General features: G+C 46.6%; 1 protein-coding gene across 1 annotated transcript; it reads left to right on the top strand.

Annotated features, from left to right (window-relative positions):
* Window positions 1-34: 34 nt before the first annotated feature.
* Window positions 35-26,130, top strand: SDC1 (syndecan 1). The gene is made up of 5 exons (XM_030490559.1): window positions 35-1,009; window positions 21,336-21,417; window positions 22,452-22,945; window positions 23,168-23,297; window positions 23,852-26,130. Exons 1-5 carry the CDS (start codon window positions 953-955, stop codon window positions 24,016-24,018), a joined length of 930 nt encoding a protein of 309 aa, XP_030346419.1. The 5' UTR covers window positions 35-952; the 3' UTR covers window positions 24,019-26,130.
* The last annotated feature ends 1,421 nt before the right edge of the window (window positions 26,131-27,551 follow it).

The raw sequence follows: 27,551 nt of genomic DNA, 5'->3' as shown, positions 1-27,551 counted from the left end.
ACGAAGACCAACCCGCTGACGCGGCTTTTAACTCTCCAAGAAGGGTGATCTCCAGGAGGGCGCTTCTTTTAAAGCGCCACTTCTTCCTGCAAACCTCTCGCAGGATTTCTCGCTGCCAGAAAACCTGTTCCGGGCAGCAGAAAATGGGATGCAATGAAGGCTCGGGGAGAGAGTGCGGGGCCGGCACCGGGGGTCTGCGGGCAGGAGAGAGGACTCCCCGCCCCCAAATCCTCACTTTATCGGGGAGATTCCCCTGCTGGAGGTGATCGGGGGCCTCGGAATGTCCCGGGAGCCCTTCTGCCCCGGAGCGCCGCGGGGGGAAGGCAGCGCAACTCCGTGGTTGTCCCACAATAGAAAGGGAAGGGAGGGCTTTTAGCATTACTAATTATTAATAATTATTATTTTTAGCGCGAAGGAAGGAAGCTCGGCGGGAGCAATGCCGCTGCCGCAGAGGAAATCTGGGAATGCAATGGGAGGGAAGCGGCGGCGGCCGCCGGTCGGGACGGAGGACCGGCCCCAGCAGCCCGGCGGCGCAGGTAGCGCGGCGGCAGGAAGCGAGGGCGGGCGGCCAGGGCGGGCCGGACCGGGCCGGGGCCGGGGCCGGGGCCGGGAAGCGGAGTGAGGGGAGGGGAACGGAGGCGGAGCCGTCCGGGGGGTGGCCGTAAGGTGAAGGTTGTTGCAGTGGGTTCATTAAAAGACAGAGTTCAACTCCTCGCCGTCGCAGAGCGGTGCTGGGAGGCTAGTTCAGGGGGGTGAGAAGAAAGAGAAAAGAAAGGGGGAAGAAAAAAAAAAAAAGGAAGAAGAGAAAAAAGAAAATTAAAAAGAAAATAGAAGAGCGAGAAAACCCGCAGCTACTTAAAAGAATAGCGAGAGGACCGAGGCGAGAGGGGCGGCGGAGACCGCGGGAAGAAAGGACAGGCTGTGCGCTCCCGGGGCCCGCGGAGGAGGAAGGATGATAAACGTGGTGGCCGTGTGGCTGGTGGCCCTTTGCTTCCAGGCTGCTGTCCCGGTGAGCCCGCAGCGAGCGGCGGAGGGGGAAGGTTGGCGCACGTGGAGCGGTGGGAACCGGAGAGCCGCGCTGGGACCGAGGCGGGTAGGGCTGGGGAGGCCGCTGCCGCTTCGCCCCGTGATCCACCCGGGTCCCCGCAGGCTGAGCTAGGGAGCGGTGCCCTGCCATGCCGTGCTCTGCCGAGAGGGCTTCGGTAGCCTTTTGTGCTGGCGGCGGGCTGCAGCCCGGGCTGCCCCGGCAGCCTTAATTCAAACCAGACCCGCTGCGGCTGCTCCCGACCTGCCGGCGGCTCCGCCCCGGAGCAGTGCGGGCGGGCGGCGCTGCCCGGTAACCCCCGCGGGGGCGCGGGAGACCCTCGGTGCGCATGGGGTGGACTGTGTTGAGGGGATCGGGGGGATGCCTGCGTCCCGCCTCCGGCGTGGTGTGCCCCGATGGGGATGAGCGGTAAGTTCGGGCGAGCACTCGCATGTGGCCCTTTGTGGTATCGCTGTGGCCGGGGAGCTCTCCCCTGCAGACACGGGTGACCCGAAACGGGGGTGCTCCTGCTCCCGCGCCGCGGTTGTGCCCGGAGAGCCCGCGGAGGGCTCGTCCCGATGCCTTTGAGCATCGGGTCCCGGTGGTGGACCCGGCGCGTGAACCCTCCGGCCGCCCCAGGAATCCAGCCCCACCTCCCCTCCCGGGCCGCCGTCCCGGCGCCCCGCCGCTGCCTCCCTCCGGCCGCCTTCGTCGGGCTTCGGGGTCGTCGGCAGCTCCACACTCGCCGGTTCGGTGCGCTGCTCCTGAGCGCAGCCGCCCCGCGCTGGCGGGGGCTCATACTTCCTCAGGACTCCGGTGTTTCGGGAGCAGCTCTCCCGGGGGCGCGGCTCCGCGGGCAGCCTTTCAGCCTCGGAAAGCCGGACCTCCGCGCAGCAGCAACCGCCAGATGTCATCCACGAAGAGAGGATGGCTCTGCCGCTGCTCCCTGCCCTGCCCGGGAGGGCCTTTCCACGGAAATCTGGCACCGCAGCCTCGTAAAAGTGCTTCGCTTGGTCTGCTCTGGGGCCTGGGCTCTGCGCCGCGCCCAGGCCTCTGCGTGGGGACGGCGAGTGTGGGGCAGGAGGCTTGCGGCCACCTCTCGAGGAGCACAAAGCCCAAGTCGCCATCCCTTTCTCCTCTGGGGGGCAAGGGACGCTCACTTCCCGTGTGTGTGTGCATGCCAGAGCTGCGTGCACGTTGCTCATGGAGTCTTCCCTTTTGGCTGAGTTAGAAGGAAAAAGTGGAATGTGAGGCTCTTCGTGAGCAGGCAGGATCATCAAAGTCAAAACTGGAGTTTTTTTCTTTCTGAAAGGGAATAATTGATTTGAAACTTGCCAGGAGATGAGCTACAGCAACAGTTGGATAAGGAGTGGCAGAACAAAGTGCACTGCAGCCTCTAAGCTGCTCAATACTCCTCCAGTTTCACCATACTATTCTGTCTTGAACTCTACCTGTAAATCTGGATATGTACCCTTCTAGCCCACATGGTAGTGAGTAGCTATGAGACAGGTGAAAATGACAAGCGAGTGTTATCCGCCCTGTTTTGTGGGATCAGGGCCCTGCTCATAGCTTCTGAATAAACTTTTTACTGAATAAGATGGAAAACCTGTAGTTAATTTGCAGCCTCTGTAGTGCATTTGGATAAAATTCCTCTATGATAAATATTCCTTACTAGACATGATAAGGACATGAAGTAAATGCTTGTCTGGAGCTTTTCTGTGCATAAGAGACACGCAGGGCTGGGTGACACCAAGCTGATGGGTTTCCTGGGTGAGCATGTGGAGGAGCAGAAGTCTTTGGGGCGCTCTGTGGTGACTTGGCGTTGAGGCTGTTCCCCTTCTGGTGATCATGTGGCCTTCTTCCCATGTTGAAATGTCAGTGACACCCACTAAGCTGTCTTTCCCACCCATCTGGAGTCATGATGCTTTTGCATCAGGGGACAGAAAGAGTCTTGTGCTAGGCACAGAAATCAGAACGGCCTTAAGCAGCCCTTTGCATATGCCAGGTCATGGTGCTGTGAGCATGAGTGTGTCAGTATTGGGTTCTTGGCGGTCTGATCATTGCAAAGCATGCCATTGCTGCTGGTGCATCGCTTGAACCTTGGCTATTGCTGCATGACTTGGCTCGGCCATGCATATTGTCGTGGAAGTAATAACCAGAAACAAGAAAGTGGCCAAATGATAGCTGTTTTCTTTTCTTTCTGAGTACTCTTACCCCCCGGAGTGGTTGGGGAGGTTCCTATTCTTATTCAAAATGACACTTTATTGTTCAAAACATCTTGTATGATGTTGCTATGATGGGGGCATTGGTTTCCTTGAAATAAGAAGGCTGCTGCATCTTAATCCATTAACCTAGTTATTTAGTGAGACCTTAGCGTGGCCTTCCAGTACCTAAAGGGGTCTACAAGCAGGCTGGAAAGGGACTTTCTATAAAGCAAGTAGTGATAGGATGGGGGTGTGTGCGTGTGGCTTTAAATTGAAAGAGGGTACCTTTAGATTAGATACTAGGAAGAAATTCTTCACTATGAGGCTGGTGAGACACTAGCACAGGGTGCCCAGGGAAGCTGTGGCTGCCCCATCCCTGGCAGTGTTCAAGGCCAGGCTGGACGGGGCTTGGAGCAACCTGGTCTAGTGGCAGGTGTCCCTGCCCGTGGCAGGGGGTTGGAACTAGATGAGCTTTAAGGTCTCTTCCAAACCAAACCAGTCGTGATACTCTCAAATGGAAACTTTTACATGGTGTAACCCTGCCATGGAGCCAACCAAACCAAGGTGCATGGCTTGCTGCAGGAGGGCAGTGGACAGTCCAGCCTGTCTCGTGAGGGACAACAGGGGTTTGATTGTTTCATCTGGTGTAGGTGCATGCTGGAGGTTAACACAAGCTTAGCAGAGCAGGCAGAACCTTTTTCCAAGGGTGATGTCATTCCTATCTGGATGTAAACTAATTAGAAGAAATTAGGTAGTCCAGCGTGCTTATTAAACATGTAGGCAGGGGATAAGGAGGAAACACTTTCTTCTATAGTACATGCAGAGCAGCGTCATGTTGTTTATCAAGCTCTATAAACAGTGCTTCTCTGTCTGAACCCTCACTTGATGGTGGCTACCTCACAGTCAAATGGTGACTGTTGTATCTTGTCAACTCTGATTAGAGCAGAGACAAAGAAGCTGTGGTTCATATCATGTACGGGGGCTTCGGTGCAAGTTGCTAGTCTTTTATTCCAGGTTTCTCTTGGTTTCAAGTGGCTTGAAGAGCTAACATTTTTAATGGCAGCACTCTGAAACTTCTGGAAACCAAACAATCCTCTCTAACAACCCAAGACAAGTTGCAGCAAGTGCAAGAAACCTGTAAGCCTTCTAAAATTAAGCTAGTGCACTAACCTGAAATGTAGGCTGCTGTTTTAGCAGCAAAATTGGTCCATTTTAAGTATGTGTTTTGCATTACTAGTGCTTAGATGTCTCCAGGTGGCTTATATAGTAGCACTTTGTCCTAACCTTGTTTGAAGTGGCTCCTGTGTCCAGGAACCACACTACTGACTCTGAGTGGGACATCCCACACTTCTTGTGTCATCTGGCATTTAGGGAGCTGAGATTTTAGTAGGATCTGCTGCAGGGAGGAGGAAGCTTCTTGGGAAAGAGAAGATAGGACCCCTTTCCTGAGGAGGTTCTATCAGGGATAATATTGCAGTGCTTCAGCATTGCAGCATTAGTATTTTTGTCTTGGATGTCTCCTAATCTTTATTAACTCAAAGGTATTAATACAGCACTCCAGGACAGCTGGAGATCTCTGTGTGCACTGAGGCATAGGGTACTTCAAATGGCACTAGTCCCTCAGGACAATGTTCGGTTGATGTTAAGGCACCTAAATGTAGGTGTCTGTGTGTGCTGGGTGCCTAAGCTCTCATTACAGTCATGGCGGTGTAATCAGTGGAGCCAAAGAGAGCGATTATCTGACCAGCCCCTGCATGTCTGTCTACTTCAAGGTGAGGTTGCTTTCTCAGGGCTTTGTTGACGGGATCTCATTTTGCTTATAAGGGGAGCACAGACACCTTTACTTCAGAATCTATCTGAGAGCAATTTAGCTCAAAGTGATAGTCTTTTTATTTGTGAAACTTTAATGGTAACTCTCTCCATAAACAAACCGGCTGGACAGGTGCTGTCTCTGTGCCAAGAGAACCAGCAAAGCAGTGGGAAACATCAGCTTTCAGCTACAACAACAGTGCACTCCTGTTCTGGTGCAGCTGAATCGCTGCCTCTAAACAGTACTGTAGCCTTGCTCTGCTAAAGGCTGTGGAAGAACTTAGGGAGTATAGATGGGTTCTCTGTCACTGTTTTGAAGTGTGGAATGTGAGCAAAAAAAATAAGCGAAAGTATTTTGAGGTGGGGGGAATGTGAGCATCAGAAAATTTTAGTATTTGAAGGAACTGTTTATTGGATATGAAGTAAGGATTAGAAGTAAGGAATCTTTGTTACTCCCTAGACTTTGATACATGCAGTGAACTTGCAAAGGGGAAGTTGCTTTGACCAGCAGCACAAGGACTTCTGTTTCTTGTAGGTTCACTTCTCTTATGAGCTGAGAAGATACTCTAAAACGGAGAGAGCATGTGGTGTCTCCTTAGGAGTGCCGAGCGTCAAGTTTGTTAACAGGTCTCTAAGAGTTGACTAGCGTGCTTCATTTGATCCACTGCTCTTCTGCAAGGCTACTGGTGTACCACAGAAATGAGCTTTATCTGGCCTGGCTAGAAACCTGGGATAGTGCACTTTCTACTGTGGAGGTGCTAGTGGAAAAGTTACTGCACTGTGAAGCCTTACCTCAAAGTGAGATAACATTTGAACCTCCTACAAGCAACTCTTGTGGAGCAACATCTGCTAATGTCATGGTTTCCCAATCTCTCAGTTTCTCAAGCAGTGCTTGGCTGCAGTCGTCATTTTGGGTCTTGTGGAACCGGCATGGGTCCAACGGAGTCTGTTAGCTTGGGCTCCTTGCCATGCTTGACTGTAATGTTTGTATCTCACTGCTGAGACCAGTCTCACCAGTGAGGCTTGCTTTGCTGGATGGGAACCAGTATGTTAGTGGGGTTTGGATGGAGGTGGTAATACAACTTCCCATTGAGTCACTGGAGCTGCACTTACAACTGAGTCATGGAGGTGGTGTAAGTCATAGCTTTCCCTGCTAGGCTTCTAGTTTGAAACTCCTTCAGTATTGACCAGATGAAGAGCTCTTGCTGCTTCACTATGCTGCTGTGCTCTCTGGCAGAACTAACATCTCCGTAGCCCTGGTTTTTGCAATATATCCACTCATTTTGCCTGTTGGTGTTCAGGGCTTTTCTACTAACTGAAAGGTCTTCAGGATTGCTATTGCAGAATGACTCCTGACTAAATCAAAGGCACTGGTAAAAGATAGGGAACTGCCTGCCAAACAGCTTAAAATACTCATGGGTATCTTGCCTTTGATGGAGGCTGTGTGTTCTTGTCATACTCTGCCCTGTAACTTGCCTGCACTGCCTGTGTGGTAATGGCAACATCTTGTACGCCAGTCATGGAAACAAAGGTGGACAGTCTTGCCTTTTGGCTGTAGGCAGTTGGAAGTGCACACTCCTGTTAACCAGCCTTCTGCAAAGTACAACCGGTTCATGCAGCAGCTTCTCTGAGTGCTCTGGCTCCGTCACCTGAGCATGCACAATCCATCGCTAGGGAATGGGGGTTGCTCTTTGTCTGCCTGTGCCACGTGATGAGGAGCTTACTGCCTCTTCAATGGAAGGAAACTTGAACTCTATTCCAGTGGTAAGGGGAGCGTGACGAATGCTTTCTGGGCAGCACTGCAGACCATGACTGTCCCGGCTGTACACAGGAAAGCTCTTTAATTAATTTCTAATGCTGGTGGCAGTATGCATCCTGGTCAGCCAGTCAGCAGCTCCAGTCCAACCCCTTGCATCTAGGGGTTACTAGACGAGCAGACTATATATTGAAGCCAGAGGTGGGCAGGGGAGAATGGAGCCAGTCTGCCATCTGGAGAGCAAGCAGTGATTAATGTAATGATTTCCAGATGAGAGCTCTTGTGAAGCTCCATGTTGTAGCAGCAGTACTGCTGTGGCTGTGTTTGTAGGGAACCTTTGTCTGTTCCCTGGGGGTCAGAGCTGGCAGATACAGTGCTGTAGAAGAGACTGCCTCGCTCTTTCCTGTCCCAAAACAGGACCCTATTGCTGCTTTGTTTTAAGCTTTGAGACCAGTAGAATAGAGAAATATAAATATAGGTGTGTATATATTTATATAGAGAGGTATTTATCCCTGTCATGTGCTGTTTGTTGACCAGCTCACAGCAGGATTGGAGGCTGTATGCCCTGACCGCAGGGTGGTGATCTGGGAGACGTGATGCCTGTGCTCTGCACAGCTCCAGGACCTCAGAGTAGCCTGTTTATCTGCCAAAACACCAGTCTCTGTTAAGAGCATCTCTGCAGAAGGGAGAACCTGTTACCCCATTGAACAGCTAATAGGTATCTTCTTTAGGGAGAGAGCACAGGTTTTCTTTGGTCAAGAAGTTGAGGTGTAAGAGGAGTAAAATCCCAAACTAGAGGAATTGCAAAGCTTGCTTGAATTCATATCTAACACAAACACTGATATATGTGATATTTTTCACTCCTCTGCTGTCCTCTGTGCTTATGAAACTGTAATAAGAGACTCCTGCAAATCTAGAGGTTTGTCCACCTCGCCGGCTCTGGCAGGGTGTGACTGGCACTTACATGCAGTGGAAAAGGGGTAGTGAGGCTTGCACCGAAACTTGCCTAACAGCCTGCAGCTAGACAGCTTTGACTTCTAAATCTCCTTCTGTCCTAACGGAGGAATCATCTAGATCGTGACTACTTTCCCATCAGTGAACAAAGCACCTAACAAAAGAAATGACTCTGGCATGTCTGGGCAGTGGCAAAGGAGTGCTGTGCTATCATGCACTTACATCAACTGACTCATGGTCTCCAAGAGGAAAGCTGCTAGCTTAATCCTCCAGCAGCATCGGCTCTGCTCTCCAGCATGTTTAACTTGCAGAAGTTCCTCAGCCTGCATCTGTGGTCATGCTGAGCACGAAAAGGAGGTAAGCTTCTTGCTACAGAAGCTGGAAGATGCGATTGTGAATAATTACAGTTATTACTGTAATGGCCAAAAAGTGCTAAATGCTCAGTATGCCCCCAGCATGCAGCCAAAAGGGGTTAAAAAGCTCCACCAAACCTCCTTACACTGATTCTGTTAAGTATAACATGCTGGACATTAGTTGTCCCGTGGCCAATTTAAATGCTGGAGTTCCAGTTGTATAGCAAATCTTATTTTTCTGACCTGTTCTTTAACACTCCCCCCTCCCACCAGTTTGCCTGCTGGGAAACCTTCCTGTGCGTTATCTGGGGCATACCAGTTGGCAAGGCTCAGAACTGTGCCAGAGATCATTCTAATAAATGAGCGGTTTAGATTGTGTTCCAGTGCCCGGGGATGTTCCCTGATGTTGTTTAATTTACTAGCATGGATGTAGCCAGTGGGTCTCTGGCAGCGGGCCCAGAATGTTATGAAATTGTGAAAACTGCGGTATCCAGTAAAAGAAAGTGAAAGTTCGTCATAGGAGATCACAACTTTCTCATTGAAAACTGAACCTTTTGGGATGCTTCAGAAGGATGAGTTGCATGAGAACTCCTGTGTAATCAATCAGCTGAGGTTTGCGAGGTAAATGATGCAAACCTGGAACAGCAAAGCATTCAGTGTAGTAGTGATGGTGCTGGTATGTGCCAGCGATTCAACCTGTGCTTTTAGAACTGGCCCATGAGGTGGTCCTTCAGCATTTTATGATCTACTTTCTTTAGAGGTAGATTGTGCTGGCTAGAGCTGGTAGGCAGTGAGTAGACCCAGAAATTTATTTGTACATGAAATACCTGTTTGAACAGTGTCTTACAAGTTTGATCTCTTGCTATGTAGCATCTAGCTCTCCCGATGGTACTCCTTGCCAGAAACTTGTCTGAACTAAGGGACATGCTGTGCTAGGAGTAACATGGTACTAAAGCACTTCATCTTGCCTTGCAATTTTAGTACTTTCGTATTGACTTGTTTTAATGTCTAACAGTCCATCAGAGGTGGCATTGATGATGTCTCTTGTCTCTTCACAGTATAGATGTGTAAAACACAGGGATGTCCAAATCACAACTGAAGTCTTACGGTTGCCCGTGTGAGGCAGGAGAACATCTAGACTCCATAGATGTGGTAGCCTCTCCCCCTAAACTCTAACCTTCTCAATTGATTTGGTGACTGCTCTGAAACAAGGCCATGGGAAAGACAGGTGAACAAGCTGTATACCCAAAAACAAAGGCATGAGGTATCTGAGTAACTGTTACAGTGGGACTTCCATAACAACATGGATCAAAGGGGAGCTCTCTGATGTATCTTGCTGTTGTTACAGTCCTGTGTTCAGGGCTCCACTGCACAGATGTGGTACAAACAGTGTAACTGAGTGACTCTGGGTCAGAATTAATTAGTTTAATCTACCAGGTGTTTGGTCAAGAAATGCCTAATGTTCACTGATGAAATGAATAGAATGATAGGTGACTTGAGAGCAATTGCAGCAGCAGGTTTTTTTAAGACTGTTTCTGATGGGAGGATTTTATTTGATGCTTCAGCTTTGAAATGATGCTTCAACACCCTCATGACTCAGCTGGGAAGTATACCAGCCAGCTTCCATAACCTCACTGAGGTGTTGCATAACTTAACCGTAAGCAACTGCTGCCAGGACTCTGTCTTACATGCAGCATTACTGATGCTTTTGTAAGCCTGAACACAGAGACCATTAGTGTCCTAGGAAGAAGTGCTGCAGGCTTCATCTCTGCACCACTTTATATGTGTGGATCACTTGCTGTGTGCTCCAGCGGTTGTGAACATGCATATTTCTCAAAGGGAGTTCATGAACAGTGTCGTACGTTAGAGTAATTCAGAGAAATGTGGCCCAGCCTGTGCCTGAACACCATCTGGCCTACTTCTGTTTATGCCAAGGAGACTAGTAGTACCCAAAACACTTATATGCTGCTTTTCTTCAGCACCTGCACTCAGGAGCTGCTAAGACTATGTGGAAGGAAGGGGTGATGCTCAAAGTGCCTCTGTGAGAAGACCCTTAAGATGGGAGAACAGGGTATTCCTGATCTGAGATGTGGCTCCTGCATCTGGTGGTGATGTTTCAGCCTTTTTGTGCATGGCTTAGTCATGCTGGTGTAACTGCATCTGTTTGGCAGGGATGACTTATGCATTATAAACAATCTAGGCTTAGTCAACACTGTAAGATCTTGTGGATAAACCAGACCTGATAGTGTGCCTCATAATGTAGGGAGAGACTTGATTTCTTCACATCCCTGGTGGTTTACTCAAAGCTGGAAATGGTGAGGCATAGAAGCAGATGCAAGAAGTACACTTAACCATGTGTGTTAGTGTGAGACCTGCCAAGGCGCAGGAACTGCCCTGCATTGGCTCAAACCCAAAATCTAAAGCTGCTTGCATGGTCTGCATGAGTCCAGCAACTGGCTGCTGATGGAGACTTGCAAGTTGCTTCTTAACAGCCCGGCAGTTGACTGGTGTGAGTCCTGCTGAGCAAGGACTTAGAACTGGTTAGAGCTTAGCTATAGGGAACATCACCAAATCAGAAGGGAGCTGCTGAGTGCCAGCAGTTGGCTGATTTTGCTGTCCAAGTCTAACTTGCTTCTGCAGCTCCCTTTGCAAAGAGCCAGGGTCTTCTGTAGCAGACTGACAAATGACAGCAACAAGGGATCAGGCTGTGGGTGTGACTGGTCCTGCAATCTGGTGTGCACATGTGGGATGGTGCCTGTTCAAGCCAGGCAGCTCTTTCTGGGTGCTTCCAGTCCCCTGATCAATCAGCCTTTCAAGGCGGCTGTGCCTGAAAAGGGTTGGTGGTGGCGCTGTGACTAAGAAGCTGGGTATGAGATTTATAACGAAATACAGCATTCAAAGGTAACAGATGTCTGGGATGCGTGTATGGAAAATACAGTTTGTTAGCAAAATAACCCAAACACTTCACAAGCATTGGAGGCTCCATGGGGCCTACTTCTGGAGAACAAGTTTACAAAAGCCATCAAGAAGGCCTTGTCTTGGATTGTTGAGTCTCGGGCTGGCTGTCATGCTATGAAGGGCTTGATGTATGTCATGTAGGGTAAACTATAAGCAGATCAGCTGGGAAGCTAAAGTAGAGTTTGACAGCAGCAAGCCTGACATCTGCCACTGAAGTGTCAGCAAATAAAAAGTAATTTTTGTTGTCTTTTGCATAGACAGTTGCTATAGAATATATCCAGTTGCTATAGGATATATCCTCCTATAAAATCTTACATCTGGGTGGTTCTACAGTCACTTTACAGTGACTAACCAAAATTTCTTGTCAGCTTTTTCTGTTGTTGAAAGGCGAACTATTTGCAGGTTTAAGTAGTATCATTAAGTTTGCCAACTAACCTGCTTGAACTGAGACCTTTAGTACTTCAGGGTTGTGAGTTCATCCTTCTGTTGAGGTTTCCTAGCTGCTAGGAATCAGAAGTACTGCTAGTAAACCCTTAGTCTGGTGATACACTAGGCATTTGTATCTGAAACAAGATTTCACTAACCTGGCGTAGCACTGCAAGCAGTTTGCTCAAATTAGAAACATATAGAAAACTAATAGAGCAAAAATGCTTCTGTGATCCTTTAAGAAGATCTTACAGCTTTGTCTCCTGGCTCCTTGGCATATCTCACACTAGGAATTGCTAGAGTTCAGGGAGGAGAAAAGGGAAACTCCTAGGATTGAGGTAAGAACCTGGGTCTTTTCCTAGCCATGTGCCTGGATACTGAAGGCTGTTGCGGTGACTCTTGCCTGATAATAATTCCTGGCAGCTGGAAGTGTTCCTGGCTGCATGTTGGCTTCCCTTTCTCTGGTGAAGCAGGTAGCTTCTTCCTTCCCCAGAATACTGTATAGCATGTTGATGATGTTGCTTCTGACTTCTGGGAACACATCTGCTCAGGTCAGAGCACTCGTGCAGCTGCAGCGTTGCTTGTGGTAGTTTGTCAAACACATAAAAGCTGGCATGGAACTCATTTGAAATGGTATTAGTTCCACCAGCCAAGTTGTATGGCATTTGTCTCCAGGATGACAGGCTTCCCTATGACCAGAGGCACGCACATGTGTTTTCCTGGTGCTGCTGAGAGGCATCAGTGATTCATAGTGTGCCACCAGCCTAATTTGAAGATCTGAGATGCCATAGACCATGTCATACTTTCTTACAGACACATCTCTGATTTCTGAACTGGGACTCCCTTAGCTGAGTGGCTGAAGATGGAAGGAGCAAGTTGTGCTCCTGTGGGACCAAAGTCCTTGATCTGCCTCTCCTATGTCCTGATGTTGGTGTGCTGCAGGCTTGTGATCTCTTCTGCAGTGATGGCCTCTGCAGGAGGAGCGTGCAGAGTTGAGCCTCTTTGCATCTGGCAGTTGGCCTGCAGCTGCACGCTGACTAGTTTCAGCTAACAGACCTGCTGGAAGAGGATAGGCTCAACTGAGACCAATGGAGACATGAGCCACTTTGCAGCTCTTCCCACAACCCAGTCTTGGACTACATTTCTCAGTCTGAGAGCTGTAATGGTAACTGGTCTGCTTTCCTGGGAGCTGGCTTGTCTCTTAGCTTTTTGTGGAGAGGAGACTGGCTTCTCCAACCCATGCATGCTGGCAAGGAGCAACTGGGTGGTCTGAAGCACACTATTGCGCTTGCCAGGAGGTCCCTGGTTCTGTAGTGAGTTTCATTCCAGTGGCAGTCCTCAGTGCTGATCCCATAAGACAGGGTGAGTGGGTGGCCAGAGATGGGACAAAGACAGGAATTTGCACGCTGATGCAAACGAGACTGTTCATGGCAGCAGAGGTCAATGCATGGATGGCAGTAATTGGCTAAAGATAGAGACTGGTTTTGCTGGGACTGCTGTTGAAGACAGAGAGTCAGTGTTTTTATATGTGTTGGAGAGCAACACTACAAAGTCCAGTCTCCATTGAAGTGGCTGTAACTGTGACTTGTTAGAGGTGAGTTGCTCAACCTCACCTGCCTGAACTCCACTGCAGGGGCTGCATGTATGTGGGAGGAAAAGGCAGCAGGGAGCTTAGATCCTGTCACTTTTAATTACTTTTTCCACCAAGAGGGTCATGTTTATCTGTGTTGCAGTTACTAATATGCACAGGTAGTGGGTTTTGGGCTACTAGAGTTCTTTCCTGGATGGGTTTGCATTTCATAAAGATCTTCTGACCTGCAGCATCCTTTTTCAACCTTACTTTGCCAGGGTTCATGGGTCAGGCAGCCCACCACTGGCTTTGGCTGAAACTAAGCAATTCTTGATCTGTACTTCTCGAAACAAGCAGTTGAACTGGCTGTTGCTGTAAGCCTGAATCTACTCTGCTGTTGTTGCTACGCTAGAAAGTTAAGAGTGCTGGTGACTTCAAGTCAGAGGGTTTTAAGACAAGTTAGATTTGTCTGGTCTCAATTTACACAGCTCAATGCTCATCTCTTAAGCCAGCTGAAATAGATTGATATTAATTTCTCAGGATGAACTGAAACTGTTAGCTGTATGGCCTCACTGAGCTGTACCTACTTTGCACAACTCTTTGAGGTTATACATTCACTGTGGCTTTCTTGTGCTATCTGAAGAAATGAATGCCTGAACTACCAAGTATGTTAAGGAGCTGCAGGGAAGGCTCTTTAAAGAAAAGCAGTTATAGCATAAAACTGAACTGGCTGCTGCTTGTGAGATTAGCTGCAGGGAAAAGAGCTTTCTCATTAGGCTGCATCTTCAAAGCACAGGCTGTCCTGAGCGTGGGAGACAAAAGGTACCCCACTTTTGGCCATGTTGTGGCAACCCATATCTGCCAGTGATACAGAGCTGAGTACTTATGTGCTGTGTCTGTGGATGCCGACCTGTCAGTGAGATTCACTCCTTGGCCTGAGCTGTATTGCTTGGCTGGAAGGGTATGAAAACAGTGTGTAGTGACTCCTTGTTTGATACATCCTCAAGGCGAAAAAGTGGGAGCAAAGACTCAACTTGCTTCTGTATTGCTAAAGGACTGACAGGACTTCTAGTGGAGCCACATGAGAGAGAACTGGGAGGCAGCTCAGCTCTTATGCATCAGAACTGACATGGTGCTCTGTACACTGCTAGCAGTGCACACAAGTGATGGGTTGTCACTGATGATATGTGTGTTGCCACAAGCTTCCCTGGTTGTGGAGTCCATAGCCTTGTTGGACTCCAGCTACCCTGGCTTTGCTCAGCCCTCTCTGCTGAAGGATATGCAATATGCTCCTTGTCCAGTACTCAACAGCAATTGCCCTGGGCCTCCTGTAAAGATCGGTGGCCCAAGACAAAAGTAGAGCTACTAGCTTTCTGAATAAAACATCTATCTAGCCTTTTCTACTGTGTTTAGGGGGTCAGGGTGGCCTTAAAAGCATTGTTGTGCTGTCTGGAACAAACCTTATCCCTTGTGTTCACAAGAGAACTCTCCCTACAACCCTTCTCCTTGCTCCTTTGTCTAAAATCCTGCAGCCCTTTGAGCCAGCTCTGATCTGCATGTTGCCTGAGGGTGGTGGTGTGTGTTTCCATAATGCATGGCAGTGGCAGGGTATTTCACTGCCCTCTGCCACAGGGGAGGTGAATGTGTGTCAGCATCCCGGGAACCAGGCTGTGATTCTGTATGAATTGCTTAAGCAGCCCTGGCTGTCACGCTCTGCCCTGTGCCAATACAAACACTTGTGCATTCATGCACTGAGCAGGATTGGGAAACTGGTCCTGCTGGAAAATTCTCTGCATTATATTCTCCTTTCTCTCTCTCTCTCATTCCTTTTAAATTATTATCATTGTTTTTAAACCAGACCAGTTCCCTGGTCCAGTTCATCATGAGCCTGCAGGAGCAGCTATGCAGAGGATGGTCAAAGAAGAATGAAGTGACATGCTTTCATGGGAGGTTTGTTTAAAGGGCCCCGCTGCAGAATGTGAAACCCAGCCTGATGGTGACAGGCTGGTTCAGTTTCTCTCTTGGCATGTTGATTGCTGTGTTTCAGCCCTACTTAATGAAAAGAGTTGCCCTGTCACAGTAAGGAGAAAATGTAATGCTGATTGGGCAACAGCGTGGTACTTATCAGGTGAGTCTCCAGAAGTACTGGGACTGTAGCTGCTGTGCATATGGAGTAGCTGGATGTTCTTTTTCCTTGGTCACTGCATCTTGTGCAAAGGATCAGGGCATGCTTCTACAGCTTGACAGAAAAGGACTATCAAAGCCTGGTGGGCAGTGGGCAGAGCTTACAGTCTGTTTTGTTCTGCCCATAGTGGAATAGATCCTAAAAGATCTCATCCTGTTTTGAGTAGGTGTTGGAAGGTGTTTCACTGGCTCAAGAGCTGAGTGCCAAGAGGTAGCTGCTGTGTGATGATCAGGTAGTTCATGCTTCAAATGAAAGCAACTGCTGTTGCAGCTAGGACCTCTCCCTCAAAGATAGTTCCTTTCTCAAGTCACCAGCCAAAAATACAAGAGGAGGCCATTAAGAACACAACCAAGATTTTCCAGATTTCTTTATACTAATAATGATCTGATAGAGAACCAGACAGATTGACTGCCATACTTACCTCTAACCAGCCTTACTCCAGTTGACATACACTGGTGAATGGAAGGATGGGGGTGCTGAAGCCTGTTGGAATGCAGCAAAAGCTCATTGAAACGACACCATCTGAAACAGGGAGAGCAGGCAGTTGTAATGCTTTGAAGAGCCTTGCTTGGAACACTAGCCAGGGATAAAAGTAGTGCTTAAATCTAGGCTATCCAGTCCACAGGCTGTTTGTGGAACAGTTTATAGCTGTCTTTCTGCTCTTTGGCCTGTGCTGTTAGTCTGCATCTTCGGCTCTCCTAAGAAGATAACTACTTCATCAACCTGCAGGGTCACCAAGCAGCATTTGTGCTTATCTTGAGCAGTGAAGCAACAGGAGAAACAACTGGAAGAGCATTTAGCTGAGATGGTGCCACACTGCTACTGACTTCTGATGTAGCAGACTTGCACATAAGCTTTACTTCTGACTTGCTATATAAAAGCATCAGTTCTGTTTCAGCAACTCCAGAATTTATGGCTGACTTAAAACTGAAGGTGTGCATGGTCACCTTGGTGCTAGCAGTCTGTATGCCTGCAGAAGGAGGATGGGTGGGGATGCTGGTCTGCAGACCATGGACATCTGGGATTGGAGTTAATCATGCGTATGCTATTAACTGCAGAATATCACGGTTTAACAAAGATAAACTTTCTTTCAGCAGGGTTTGTCTTCCCGCATGCTAATATTAGTACTTTAAGGTTAGAAGCTCTTCATGCTGCTCTGCCTGAGATAGATAGCATTTCTGTTAGTGGGGCTAAGTCTGCTCTTCAATGTATATAAAACAAGTTGAAAGGCAAACCTTTCTTTCTGAGTTTTTCAGAGCTGTTCAGATCCTTTTTAAAGTCTCTTATAGGTGCTCCAATGTCGTATCTGGTAGCCAGACTAGAGCGCAAATGCTTGTCTTGTTCTTTTATATCTCTCTTAAACAAGAGCAAACCATAGGTTTTGCATCCTATGAAGCTGGAAGAATCTTGCAGGATGCTTAGGGAGGTGTTTGAGGTGGGAGAGCTCATTACAGCTCATTCCTTTTCAGCTGAACAAGAAGGATTTATTAGGAGAAATGTGCAAATTTAACAGCATTATTCAGATAATGGAGGATTTCAAATGTTTTTGACGCTGCTGTAGTAGGCTGATCACTAACTAGGATTAGTAAGAGTGGGATACAAATCATCTTTAATCTAGTTTAGGGCTTGTAGCAGCTTGTGGCAAAGCCAGTGTTTTTGCTTACCTCAAAGAGGTAAAGAAATGTGGTTCCCAGCTTGGACAGGGTGAGATAAACTAATAAACTACAAATCTCCCCATCATCACAAGAGAGTACTTCAGATCCCTTCTCTAGCAGGAGGGAGCTCTGTGGCAGCGATGGGATAAGAAAGATTCATGTTTGGAGACTGGCTGAGATGAAGACGGAAGAATAGTTAGAAATGATGCTGTTAAACAACAAAACAAACAAAAACAAAAACCCAGTAAAAAAAAGTCTGGAGTATGTCAGGCTTCTGGAGCCAATAATCTATCTAATGAGCTGTGAATTGAAGATGCCACTAAGCAGCTTTCTGGTTGTCCCAGCAGAACTGAATAACTATTGTTCTGCAACAATACAGTGCTCAGCAAGAGAGAGGCTAACCGTGTCCCCAGGGTTTCTGCTAAACAGGCTGCTTTGATACTTGGGGAAGAGGCTCTTCCACTGATTAATGGGAACTAGTTAATCCATATCAAAAATGCTGTTAAAATGTTACCCCTAACATGCAACTGAATTCAGTGACACCAAATCCAAAGGGCTAGGGCAAGTAGTTATCATCAGTTGTCTGAGCTGCTAAAAAACCCACCCCCCCCCACCAAAAAAATACAGTAAAAAAGCAATATGTAGGTAAGAATTTAAAGCTTTTTGACTAGAACACATGAGAGACCATCAAAGATCCTTCAAAAGATCCACCGCCTGAACTTAAATGTGTTTATCCAGCCTTTCTGGCAACAATTACAATGTGAATGGTCCACAAATAGACTCAGTGGACTGAAAAATAAACTGGATGATGGTGGAAGTAATTTCTAAAAGCACGTCCACATTAGCTGATTATATTGAACAGTCTGATAACAAAATTTTGAGCTAAAGTAATGCAGAGTTGTTGGTAAAGTAATCTTGCTTTAAGTTGGAATTTATTTTCAGCTCTTCCGTATGACAGCAGAACCTGGTGACTGACTCTTTGTTCTGTGCCCCTAATCTTCTTGACTAATTAAAACCTTTCTCATTGGTGTAATTCCGCTGCAGTAAAAGGTCATGGAAAAGCCTTGACCATGAGGTGCTGGTTGCCTGAGCAGCATGGTCCCTCTTCCTGATGCAAACCCAAATTAGCTCAGTCCCTTCTGATGCCATCCTGAGTCAGTGTTTTATGTTAACCTTGCTGTGTCTGAAGTCCTTCAGCAGCAGATGGTTATAGAAGCATGACCTTTCTGCAGTACTTGTATTTTGTGGTGCCACAAGGAAAGGTTGCTGTATGCTTACTGATGCTGTGGTCTGTGGAGCAAGAAGTGTAGTCTTTATATAACTGTGCAGTTACATAAATAAGGCAAACATTCCTTAATGCTCATGTGTCATGAAACTGGATGTCATGAAGTTACATCACTATGTGGATATTCTGACTGGTACCTGCATATGCATAATCCAATGCTGTCCCTTGAAAATTTGGGGCAAAGAAAGTCCCTCTCAGATTCCAGGCATCAAACTGTCTGGTTAAAGGCAGATGCTGCAACTCCCAGAGGAGCAGCTTGGGACAAGACGCTTTGGAATGACTAAGCAGAAGGACACATTTAGTGCAAATTCCCTAAGTTCTCATTTAAAGCTGTGGAAAGCAGACTTTGTTAATCCTGAATCATATTTTCTATTACTTCCTTGAAGTACAATAGGCAACCTCAGTGGACAGGAACTGGTCTGAGTCTGCCTTCATGTTTGAAGGGTGGCTGATGCGTGGCTTCTGGGCAACTCTACGCTGGAGCAGCATGGTCGTCCATTGGTTTAGACTGGGCTATACTGGACTTTCCTCCTCTGAAGAGGACCTAGCTATCCCTGCTAAGACACAGAAATGAAACAAGGATTCAAACCAGCATGTGACATAGGCTATGGAGAAGCAGAACATTCAGCAGCCTGGGAAGAGGCTAAAAGCTCAGGTGTGAAGGGAAATGGAAGGGTAGGCTGGCTGGGCACACTGGATAACAAGAAAGGAAGCGTGGCATGACTGAACAAATCTCATCCGTTAGCACCACAAGGCAAAGGGGTGCTGGCTCACTAGTCAAGATCATGAGTTGCTCTTTCATTTCCTGACAGTCTGATAATTTCAGGACTGTTGCTAAGGTCTGCAGACCATGAGATCTGTCCAGGTGTTCTTGGAAATCCTGTGCTACTGAAGATTCAGATCTGGGGGAAGTTAGTCTTGATCCTAGATAAAGGTGTATGGTGCCATGTCTTAAACTGTATTGGCAGTGCCCTTCTCCAATGAAAAGCTGGAGAGATTGCTTTCTGACTACTTCAAGGTAGAGCCTTCATACTGCGAGGAGGATGCACTCCCCTTTTTGCAGTGCATTCCCCTCGCACTCAAAACCAAACTGTGCCAGAACAAAGGATTGTTCTTGCCACTGATAGTGCAAGAAAGGAGGGAGAAAAATAGTCCCCAACCCCCCTGCATCAACCAAAATGGTGCAGTTTCGGAAGCCTGACTTCAGAGAAGAACGTGGTGGAAAGGATGGTCAAGGGAGCAGAATTTGGGAGGCCTGGCAGGTCTTTCCATATTCTTTATGCACCAACAGTTCGTACTCTTTAATGTTTGAAGTGTAGTGAGATCAGCTTGTGTGGGTCACCGGCCTTTGACACAAGAAGGAAAACGTACAGGAACTACTTATCTCACCTACTTTCCACGGATGAGTGCAAAAACACACTGCAAACAAGCAGGGACAAATCTGAAAATCCAAATTACCCTACGACATGCAGCTAAACTAAAGATTGAAGGGCAATTTCTTCTTAAAATTACTCTAGAATTATGCTTGCAGAAGCCTGAGGAGAAGTGGTTTGATTTGTAGTTGGGTTTTTTGGGTTGGTTTTTTTTTTTGTGTGTGTTTGTTTTGGGTTTTTTCCAGTAGAGAAGGAAAGTGCTAAAACCTTTAATGTCTATATGAGGGGGTTTTGTTCTTACTTTCCTGTTATTAAAAAAAAAAAACCCAAAAAAAAAATCATTAATTACAATGATCACCAAGAAGGGGCAAGATCTTGGGCCTAGTCAGGTTGGTGGCAGCTTGCATACTTGTCTTCAGAGAGGTTGAATCTCATAGGCTAGTTAACCACCTTGGAAACCAGTTGTTCTGTGGAAATACAGGGGATGAATAAGGTATTAAGGATGGAAAACTGGATAAACCTGATATCTTAAAAGAATGAAAAGGAGATTGGGCCAATAAATGCAGCCCAATGAGAGACAATGAGAGCTCGACTGCTTTGTTTGACAGATGATACTAGTTCCTACGATGAAAACGAGTGTTATATTAATTTTTAAGTGACACTGTGTTAATGCAAGCTACAGAAATACAGTGGTTGCAAAGCTGGCAAGAATGTATGTTCTTCTTTTTACATAATAAAATGAGATTTCACGCTTATTTTGGACGATGCGATGCAGTATCTCAGGGCAATGCTGAGAAGGGATGACAAGGGCATCTTGAGGATGGAATAGAAGTCAAAATTCTGGAAAACAGGGAATGTGGCTGGATGGGGAAAGATGAAATTCAGGTGAAGTTACATACAGGGCTTTGGTTTGAAATCTGAGAAGAGAGAATGGTTGGGTAATAGTAGCCCTACAGAAATAAACCTGGGGCTAGTCATAAGTTGGGCGTCAAGCATGTTGTACTGATAGCACATACAGCAGAGGCCAACAAGATGCATGAAGTAATCACTCTGCTTTACTTAGTGTTGTTGTCTTTGGATAGCTTGAATAGCTTTGAATGTTGTGTGTTACAACAAACTGGTGCAGTAGAACAGACATTTGGCCTCTTGTTTCAGCAACTGAACTTCTGTTCTGATTAATGTACTCCTTGAAGCATACATGGAGAAAGCCGAGGGCTGTACTGTCCTACAGGGAAGGCTAGCTGCTATCTCAGGACTTAGTCTGAGTGCCCACACATATAAAAAAGGGATCTCCTTCTACTTCCACTTAGATGCTGTAGTTTCAGATACGTGAACAGTGCTGAAAGGGGTCAAAAAGGCAGAGAAGCCAAACAACTTTGTCTCCTCTTCCTTTCTGTTCCTTAGAAGTAATGCAGTAGTTCACAGATGAAGTGGTTGGTAGATAGCAAAGACATGACCAGTCAGAACCTGGAGCAGAATGGTTATGTTGTGCAAGGACAGAGCACTGGCTGCTACCAGGATGAGGCTCTGAACAGATTCCTTGCTTTCTTCTTTCCAAAGTAAATGCAGCCTGGAAGCAGCAAGACTGACCCTTCCAACACTGAATAGACTAACCACTAATAGAACTACTCTTGTGGGGGGATGGAATGGAGAAAGATAAGAAAATGCAATCTGAACAAAGAGAGCCTGGGTAACCTTCAGGAACCCTTAGAGAAGACTATGTAAGCAACATGATAACTTAGTAATCTCATCACTAACCCGCTTTCTTCCCTTCTCTTTAAAGCAAACTACAAATCTGAACCTTCCTCCTGAAGATCTTGATTCATCTGGTGATGACGATGATGCATTCTCAGGTTCAGGTGCAAGTAAGTTAATAGGACTTGTACTGTTAGTGCTTGAATGTGGCAGTCGAGATCTCGATGAGCATCCATGCTAAAAAGGGGGAGGGAGGAATCACACACATATACACGCACCTGCCTGCCCCAGAATATGAGAGTTGGGAACAGAGAAAGGGCCTAATCTATTCATCTTGTATTGCTTCAGACACTAACAATTAGCAGAAAATGAGTTGTAGAAGACTTGAAGGGGAGCAGAAGCAGGTACGCTCCATGTGACTACTAATAAGAGAAACTGAGTGAAGAATGTTATGGAACTGGAGTGATTGTTTACTCATGGGGGAGAGAGACCGTAAGAAGGGCCTGTGTGCTCTCATATGAGATACCATTTGAGGGTGTGTAAACCCCAAATTCCAACATACACCAAGTGCAAATTTTATCTGTCATCAGATGTGCAAGTTCCCATGGGCCATACTTTTTAAAAAGCAGAATAAAAGGGTTTTAGGGTGGCGAAAAAAGTCTATTGGAATGATTACTAAACTGCATGAGAGAGACCTTTGGTGTTCAGTGCTGAAGTTGAGGAGATGCTACTGAGGAGTGAGCAAGCTGTTGAAAACTAAAGCATGGCATCCTTCTGGTTCCTTCCAGCCCATGTTTTAGTTTAAATTCTGAAGGAATAAAACCCTGAAATCAGGTGTGCCAGTGACTAAAGGTGTTGAGTATATGGGTACTGCTCTGAAACAAATACTTATGGGGAAAAGAGTCAGGTAATGATCCCGAGCCACCAGTATACTGAAAGCAGACACCCCCCTTGTCAACCTGTCTGCAAACAGACTAGCACTTGTGCCTTGTGGAGAAGCAGATGACTAATAATGGTTATTGCTGGATAGCACATTGGTCTGTCCCTTCCTTATGCCACTGAAAAGGATTAGGAATTACGAGCTGAACTGCTGTTGTTCCAAAAATTGGCTACGCAGGTTGGGCATCCTCATTAGACCAGCATCCTGGAGATACTATTAACAGGTCTCTAAACTGGCCAAGGATAATACTGTTTTGTTTTGCAGGTCCCGTGACTGACCAGTCTCACACCTGGAGAATCCCAGGAGAACCGACTAATTCCTCATTACTGGCAACACCAATAGATTTCCAGGAACAGCCATTTCCCGGGACTGAGAGCCAAACTGAGAAGGAAGTAATATCTCCTTCTGCAACTAGTACTGTCGTGACAGAGGAGCCAGTTGTAGCTGTGAAGGACACAATACCCATCCTGGGCTCACCTGATGAGAAACCAACAAATGATGCTGTTAGAACAACAGTGAGAAGCCCCACTACTCACTTTCCTTCAGTGGTTCATGTAACTCCTTCAGAAGCCTCAGGCACGGTCCATGGGCTCGAACCTAAAATCCCCAGCTCTGATGTGCCAGACACTAAAGACGTGCCTGAGCCCACCTCTACCATCCATCATGAGGGAGATATCGCTGCCACCCCCACAATGGCAGCTCCTAAGGATGATGTTCCTACACATGAGGAGGTTTCTGAGGATGGCTCTGGAGATCCGGTGAGGACTAATAGCTCTGACAGCCTTTCCAGGGAGATGGTTTGAATAGTATGTAGCAAGTTGGTTTTGCCGGAAAGGGTGGTAATTTCTCAAAAGCAATGATTGATTTAATAAGTTATATTGGTGGAGGGGTTTAGATGAGAAAAAAAACAAGCTGTGGAAAATCTCCAGTAGCAGACATGATGAGAAATGTGATTAACCTGCCTTGTATTGTCCCAACAGGGAGACTTCATCTTAACTAAAGATGAGGATTTGGTCCCCACCCAGAACTCAGAAGTACTGGCTGACTCTGGGAGGAATGCCAAAGCTGCAGGAGCCTCAGGAATTATGGACAGAAAAGAAGTTCTTGGAGGTACCTGATATTCTGGATTTCTAGTTGGCAAAAGCAGACTCTTGTAGGAGTCTTCCAGGCAGCAGAAGCTGCAGTTCTGCAAGTACATCTCTGAGCATGAAAGCTGACCTTTATGTCAGACCTCTGAAATGAGGGTGGTGATTCACGATTCTGTGTTGTCAAAACCCTAAGAGGGACAAATACTAACCTGCTAATAGCAAAGCTGCCACTACTAGTTATCAGTTAAGTTATGTCTAAACCTATTACTTCACTCCTCTCAAAAACTATAGTAAAACTGCTCTAACTGCCTCGGTCAAATTACTAGCGCTGAACAACGTAGCCTAGTGCGCTTTGCAGCACGGCCCAGTGGGAGATGTGTTTCTCTAGGTTTACCTCATATAGATGAGCAAGCTCTTGGTAATGGCAGGATGATGATTTGGGAGGGGGCAAAAGGACAAATTAATTTCTGGAAGTCATGAAATCAGGGACCACACAGTAAGGAACAATCTGGAACTTACAGTCACACTAGCATTATCTGGAGTCTAGAGTAATTTGTGGCTTTCTCCCCCTTCTAGGTGTTATTGCAGGAGGACTAGTAGGCTTGGTGTTTGCAGTGTTTCTAGTTGCGTTTATGCTGTACAGAATGAAGAAAAAAGATGAAGGCAGCTATTCGCTGGATGAGCCAAAGCAGTCTAACGGAGGATACCAAAAACCACACAAACAAGAAGAATTCTATGCATAAACACTGCTCTTCAGGACACTTCTTATTCCATCTTTCTTGGACTCTTCTCTCCCTGCACGTGGACCTCCTACTGTGCTTTGCATTAAACTTAAGCCATATGATCATTGGGTTATTTGCCCTTACGACTTTGCCATTGGGATTTGATAACTACAAAGTAGATCTGGATTCATTGAACATTCCCCGCTTTCTTGCACAACTCTTTTTTTTTTTTTTTTTTTTTTTTTTTTTTTTTTAAAAGAAGTGGGACTGCAAGTTCCTAGAAACTCACTTTGGTTTATCTAAAGACTGCTGGGGCAGGTAGTGGGGAGAAGATAAGGGAGCACTGTATGTATAAAACTCTTGATATTTAGGGAAAGGGCTGGCAAGAATAAACAGTTACCAGTGCTCCAATTCTGTATAGCAGGGATCCTTCCTATTTAACTCATAGATGTGTTTTAAGCGTAACAAATGGCTGTGCTGGGCAGACATTTGGTACACTGCAATCCTGTAGGTCTTTCCAACTGCCGTATTTGGAGCACTTAATGCCTATGAAACATCAAGCTGAACATGATTTCTAGTGAGAGGAGGTGTTACGGGCAGGGTAAGCAAATGACTGTCGTGGTTTAAAATAACTTCTATTTTGGAAGCATTATGCCATACCCAGAACCAGCTCCTAAGAAGTTGGTGCATAACACAAAACAAACCTCAAAGACCCCCAAATTAAGTGGAGAGTTCATTTTGCCAGCAGCTTTGGACTGTCCCACTACTTTCTTGCTCTTTCTAGGCATAGGTAAGAAATAGGTTATTCTAAGCAGTCTCATCTCAAGACATTCCCTCTTCTTAGGTGCCACATCTAGGCTGGGCTGTCATGCTGCAGATGCTCTTACCCTGCGCTATTTTGTAGTCACCAGGTGACTGTGATGTGTTGTAGCACCTACCTCTCTGTGCACCGTTTACAGCGGTCGTCTTGGAACGTGGTCTGCCATCTATGCCACAGAATACCTTGGCGCACAGGGGTAGAAGGTAGCAGCATATCATGACTTTGCAGTTAAGGAGTAGAGAAGCATGGCATCTGAAACAAGCCCGATGAAGGCTAAGTGTAGATGGGTTTAAATATACATAACGGTGTGCATGACTATCGCGACTCTGGAATGGCTCTTCAGAAGCTGTTCCTGAACTCGGAGAGAAGCAACTCCAGGAATGTCAGACTAGTAAGGGCCAAAAAACACCTCCTGAGGAAAGTCTGGATGCCTGAAGCTGTTGGTGGTCAGTGTACTGTCAGATGTGAGGCACTGAGGCCTCACCGAGGGTCTGGAGTTCTCCAGAGTATCTCAAACCGAGTGAGAAGAAAAGTGTGGTGTTCTGCACAAGCCTTACTTCAGCTCTGCCTTTGGTTAGCTGCTTGCAAGTTCAGTTCCTCATCACTCAGAAGGTATGGGGTGGGGGAAGGAGTGTTTACAACTGATGTAAATACTTGTACTGTTGAGCCAGAGGGAATGATTGGAGACTATTGCAACAGTTGGTATAAATGTTGCACATTGACAGTAAAACTTAAAAACCTGTGTAATTTAAATGAAGTATAAAACACTCCTGAGCTGCTACGCAGCTAGAATTGGTGCCTTCTGTGCAAACCCAAGAGAAAAAAACCCAAACACTTCTTGATTCCAGACTCTTCCTTATGCGCGAGGAAAACTTGTGCATACGTGTAGCTGGCTGCTTTTAAGTAAAGCTGCAAAGTCCATTATGTCTGTCTTCTTTTTTTTTTTTTTTTTTTACTGAATGAATTTTTATAGGTTAATGCAATGACCAGATGGTGTTAATTTCAGCTGTAATTCTTTGCTTTGTATAGGAATGTAGAAATGTTGTTTGATAGGTTTATCTATGAAAAGGTTCTTGTAAAGCACAGGAAGATAAAGTGGTAAACTTTAGTTGTACCTCACAACCTTGCTAGGGGAAAGGAAAAAAACTGTATATTTTGGTAGTCTAAAGTGACAGTTTGTGAAACAAACATGACATTCTGTGTTATTTAAGTGGTACAAATGAAATATGAGTTCTAACAGAAGATGCAACACTTGGTTATCTGTATGCCATTTAAAGGTATACTGCAATAAATGGCATTTTGGCAAGAATGTGTCTGATCTGTGAACATCGTTCTATATAATACTTCACGAAGTAGATGTGTTTTTTAAGACTCTCCAGGTCTTTAAGGAAGTTGGATTCCAAGTATGAAATGTGAGTCTTGATGCTAAACATAGGGAGGTTCAGCTCAGAATTTGAAGGGTGCGAGTGTGGCCTGTTCCCTCGTACCCTGCCCTGGATGTCTGGGTTGCGGTGGGCTGCTCTACCCTGAGGCAGTGGAGCAGGATATGAATGGCCTGTAGTGGAGACTTCAATGAAATCTCTTTGTTAGAGCCCTGCAACATTTTGTGCTGGTTCTGTACCCTGGGGAGCATTGGGAGGAGTGTGGCCATCAGGCTGAGGGAGGTGATCCTCCACTTGACCCTGGAGAGGCCACATCTGGAGTACCGGGTCCAGTTCTGGGCTCTTCAGTGCAAGAAAGACAAGGAGCTGCTGGAGAGGGTCCAGGGGAGGCCACAAGGATGATCAGGGGTTGGGAGCACCTCTTACGAGGAGAGATTGCGTGAGCTGGGCCTGTTTAGTCTAGAGAAGAGAAGACTGAGAGGAGATCTCAGTGGATGGACAAGGAGCTCATGGATGGACAAGGAGCTGCTGAGGAAACTTAGAGGGGAAAAAAGAAGCTTATAGAAGGTGGAAGAGAGGACAGGCGGCCTGGGAAGAATATAGGAGCATTGCCCGGGAAGCTAAGGCCCAGCTAGAATTAAGTTTGGCAAGGGATGTAAAAGATAAAAGGAAAGGATTCTATAGATACGTAGCAAATAAAAGACAGGCTAGGGACAATGTGGGCCCTCTCCAGAAGCTATCAGGAGAACTGGCTACCATGGATTTGGAGAAGGCTGAGGTTCTTAATGACTTCTTTGCCTCCATCTTCACCAGCAAATGCTCTGACCACACCACGAAAGTCTTGGAAAGCAAATGCAGGGACTGTGAAAATGAAGACTTTAGGCCCACTGTAGGAGAGGATCAGGTTCGAGACCATCTTAAGAGCCTGAACGTGCACAAGTCCATGGGACCTGATGAAATCCATCCGCGGGTCCTGAAGGAGCTGGTGAATGAAGTTGCTAAGCCACTGTCCATCATATTCGAAAAATCTTGGCAGTCAGGTGAAGTTCCCAGTGACTGGAAGAAGGGTAATATAACCTCCATTTTCAAGAAGGGGAAGATGGAAGACCCGGGGAACTACAGACCAGTCAGTCTCACCTCTGTGCCTGGCAAAATCTTGGAACAGTTTCTCCTGGAAAACATGCTAAGGCACATGAAAAACAACGAGGTGGTTGGTGACAGCCAACATGGCTTCACTAAGGGGAAGTCCTGCCTGACCAATTTGGTGGCCTTCTGTGATGCAGCCACGGAACTGATGGACAGCGGCAGAGCAGTTGACGTCATCTACCTGGACTTGTGCAAAGTGTTCGACA

This window comes from Strigops habroptila, chromosome 6 (genome assembly GCF_004027225.2).
Source record: "Strigops habroptila isolate Jane chromosome 6, bStrHab1.2.pri, whole genome shotgun sequence".
Classification (NCBI taxonomy): Eukaryota; Metazoa; Chordata; class Aves; order Psittaciformes; family Psittacidae; genus Strigops; species Strigops habroptila.
This window is presented reverse-complemented; position numbering and strand designations above follow the sequence as displayed.

Excerpts from the sequence above, each read along its gene's own strand:
- SDC1 (XM_030490559.1), top strand. The coding sequence starts at position 953 with ATGATAAACGTGGTGGCCGTGTGGCTGGTGGCCCTTTGCTTCCAGGCT. Across the intron at positions 21,418-22,451 it reads ATTCTCAGGTTCAGGTGCAA|GTCCCGTGACTGACCAGTCT; the intron begins GTAAGTTAATAG and ends TTTGTTTTGCAG. Across the intron at positions 23,298-23,851 it reads CAGAAAAGAAGTTCTTGGAG|GTGTTATTGCAGGAGGACTA; the intron begins GTACCTGATATT and ends TCCCCCTTCTAG.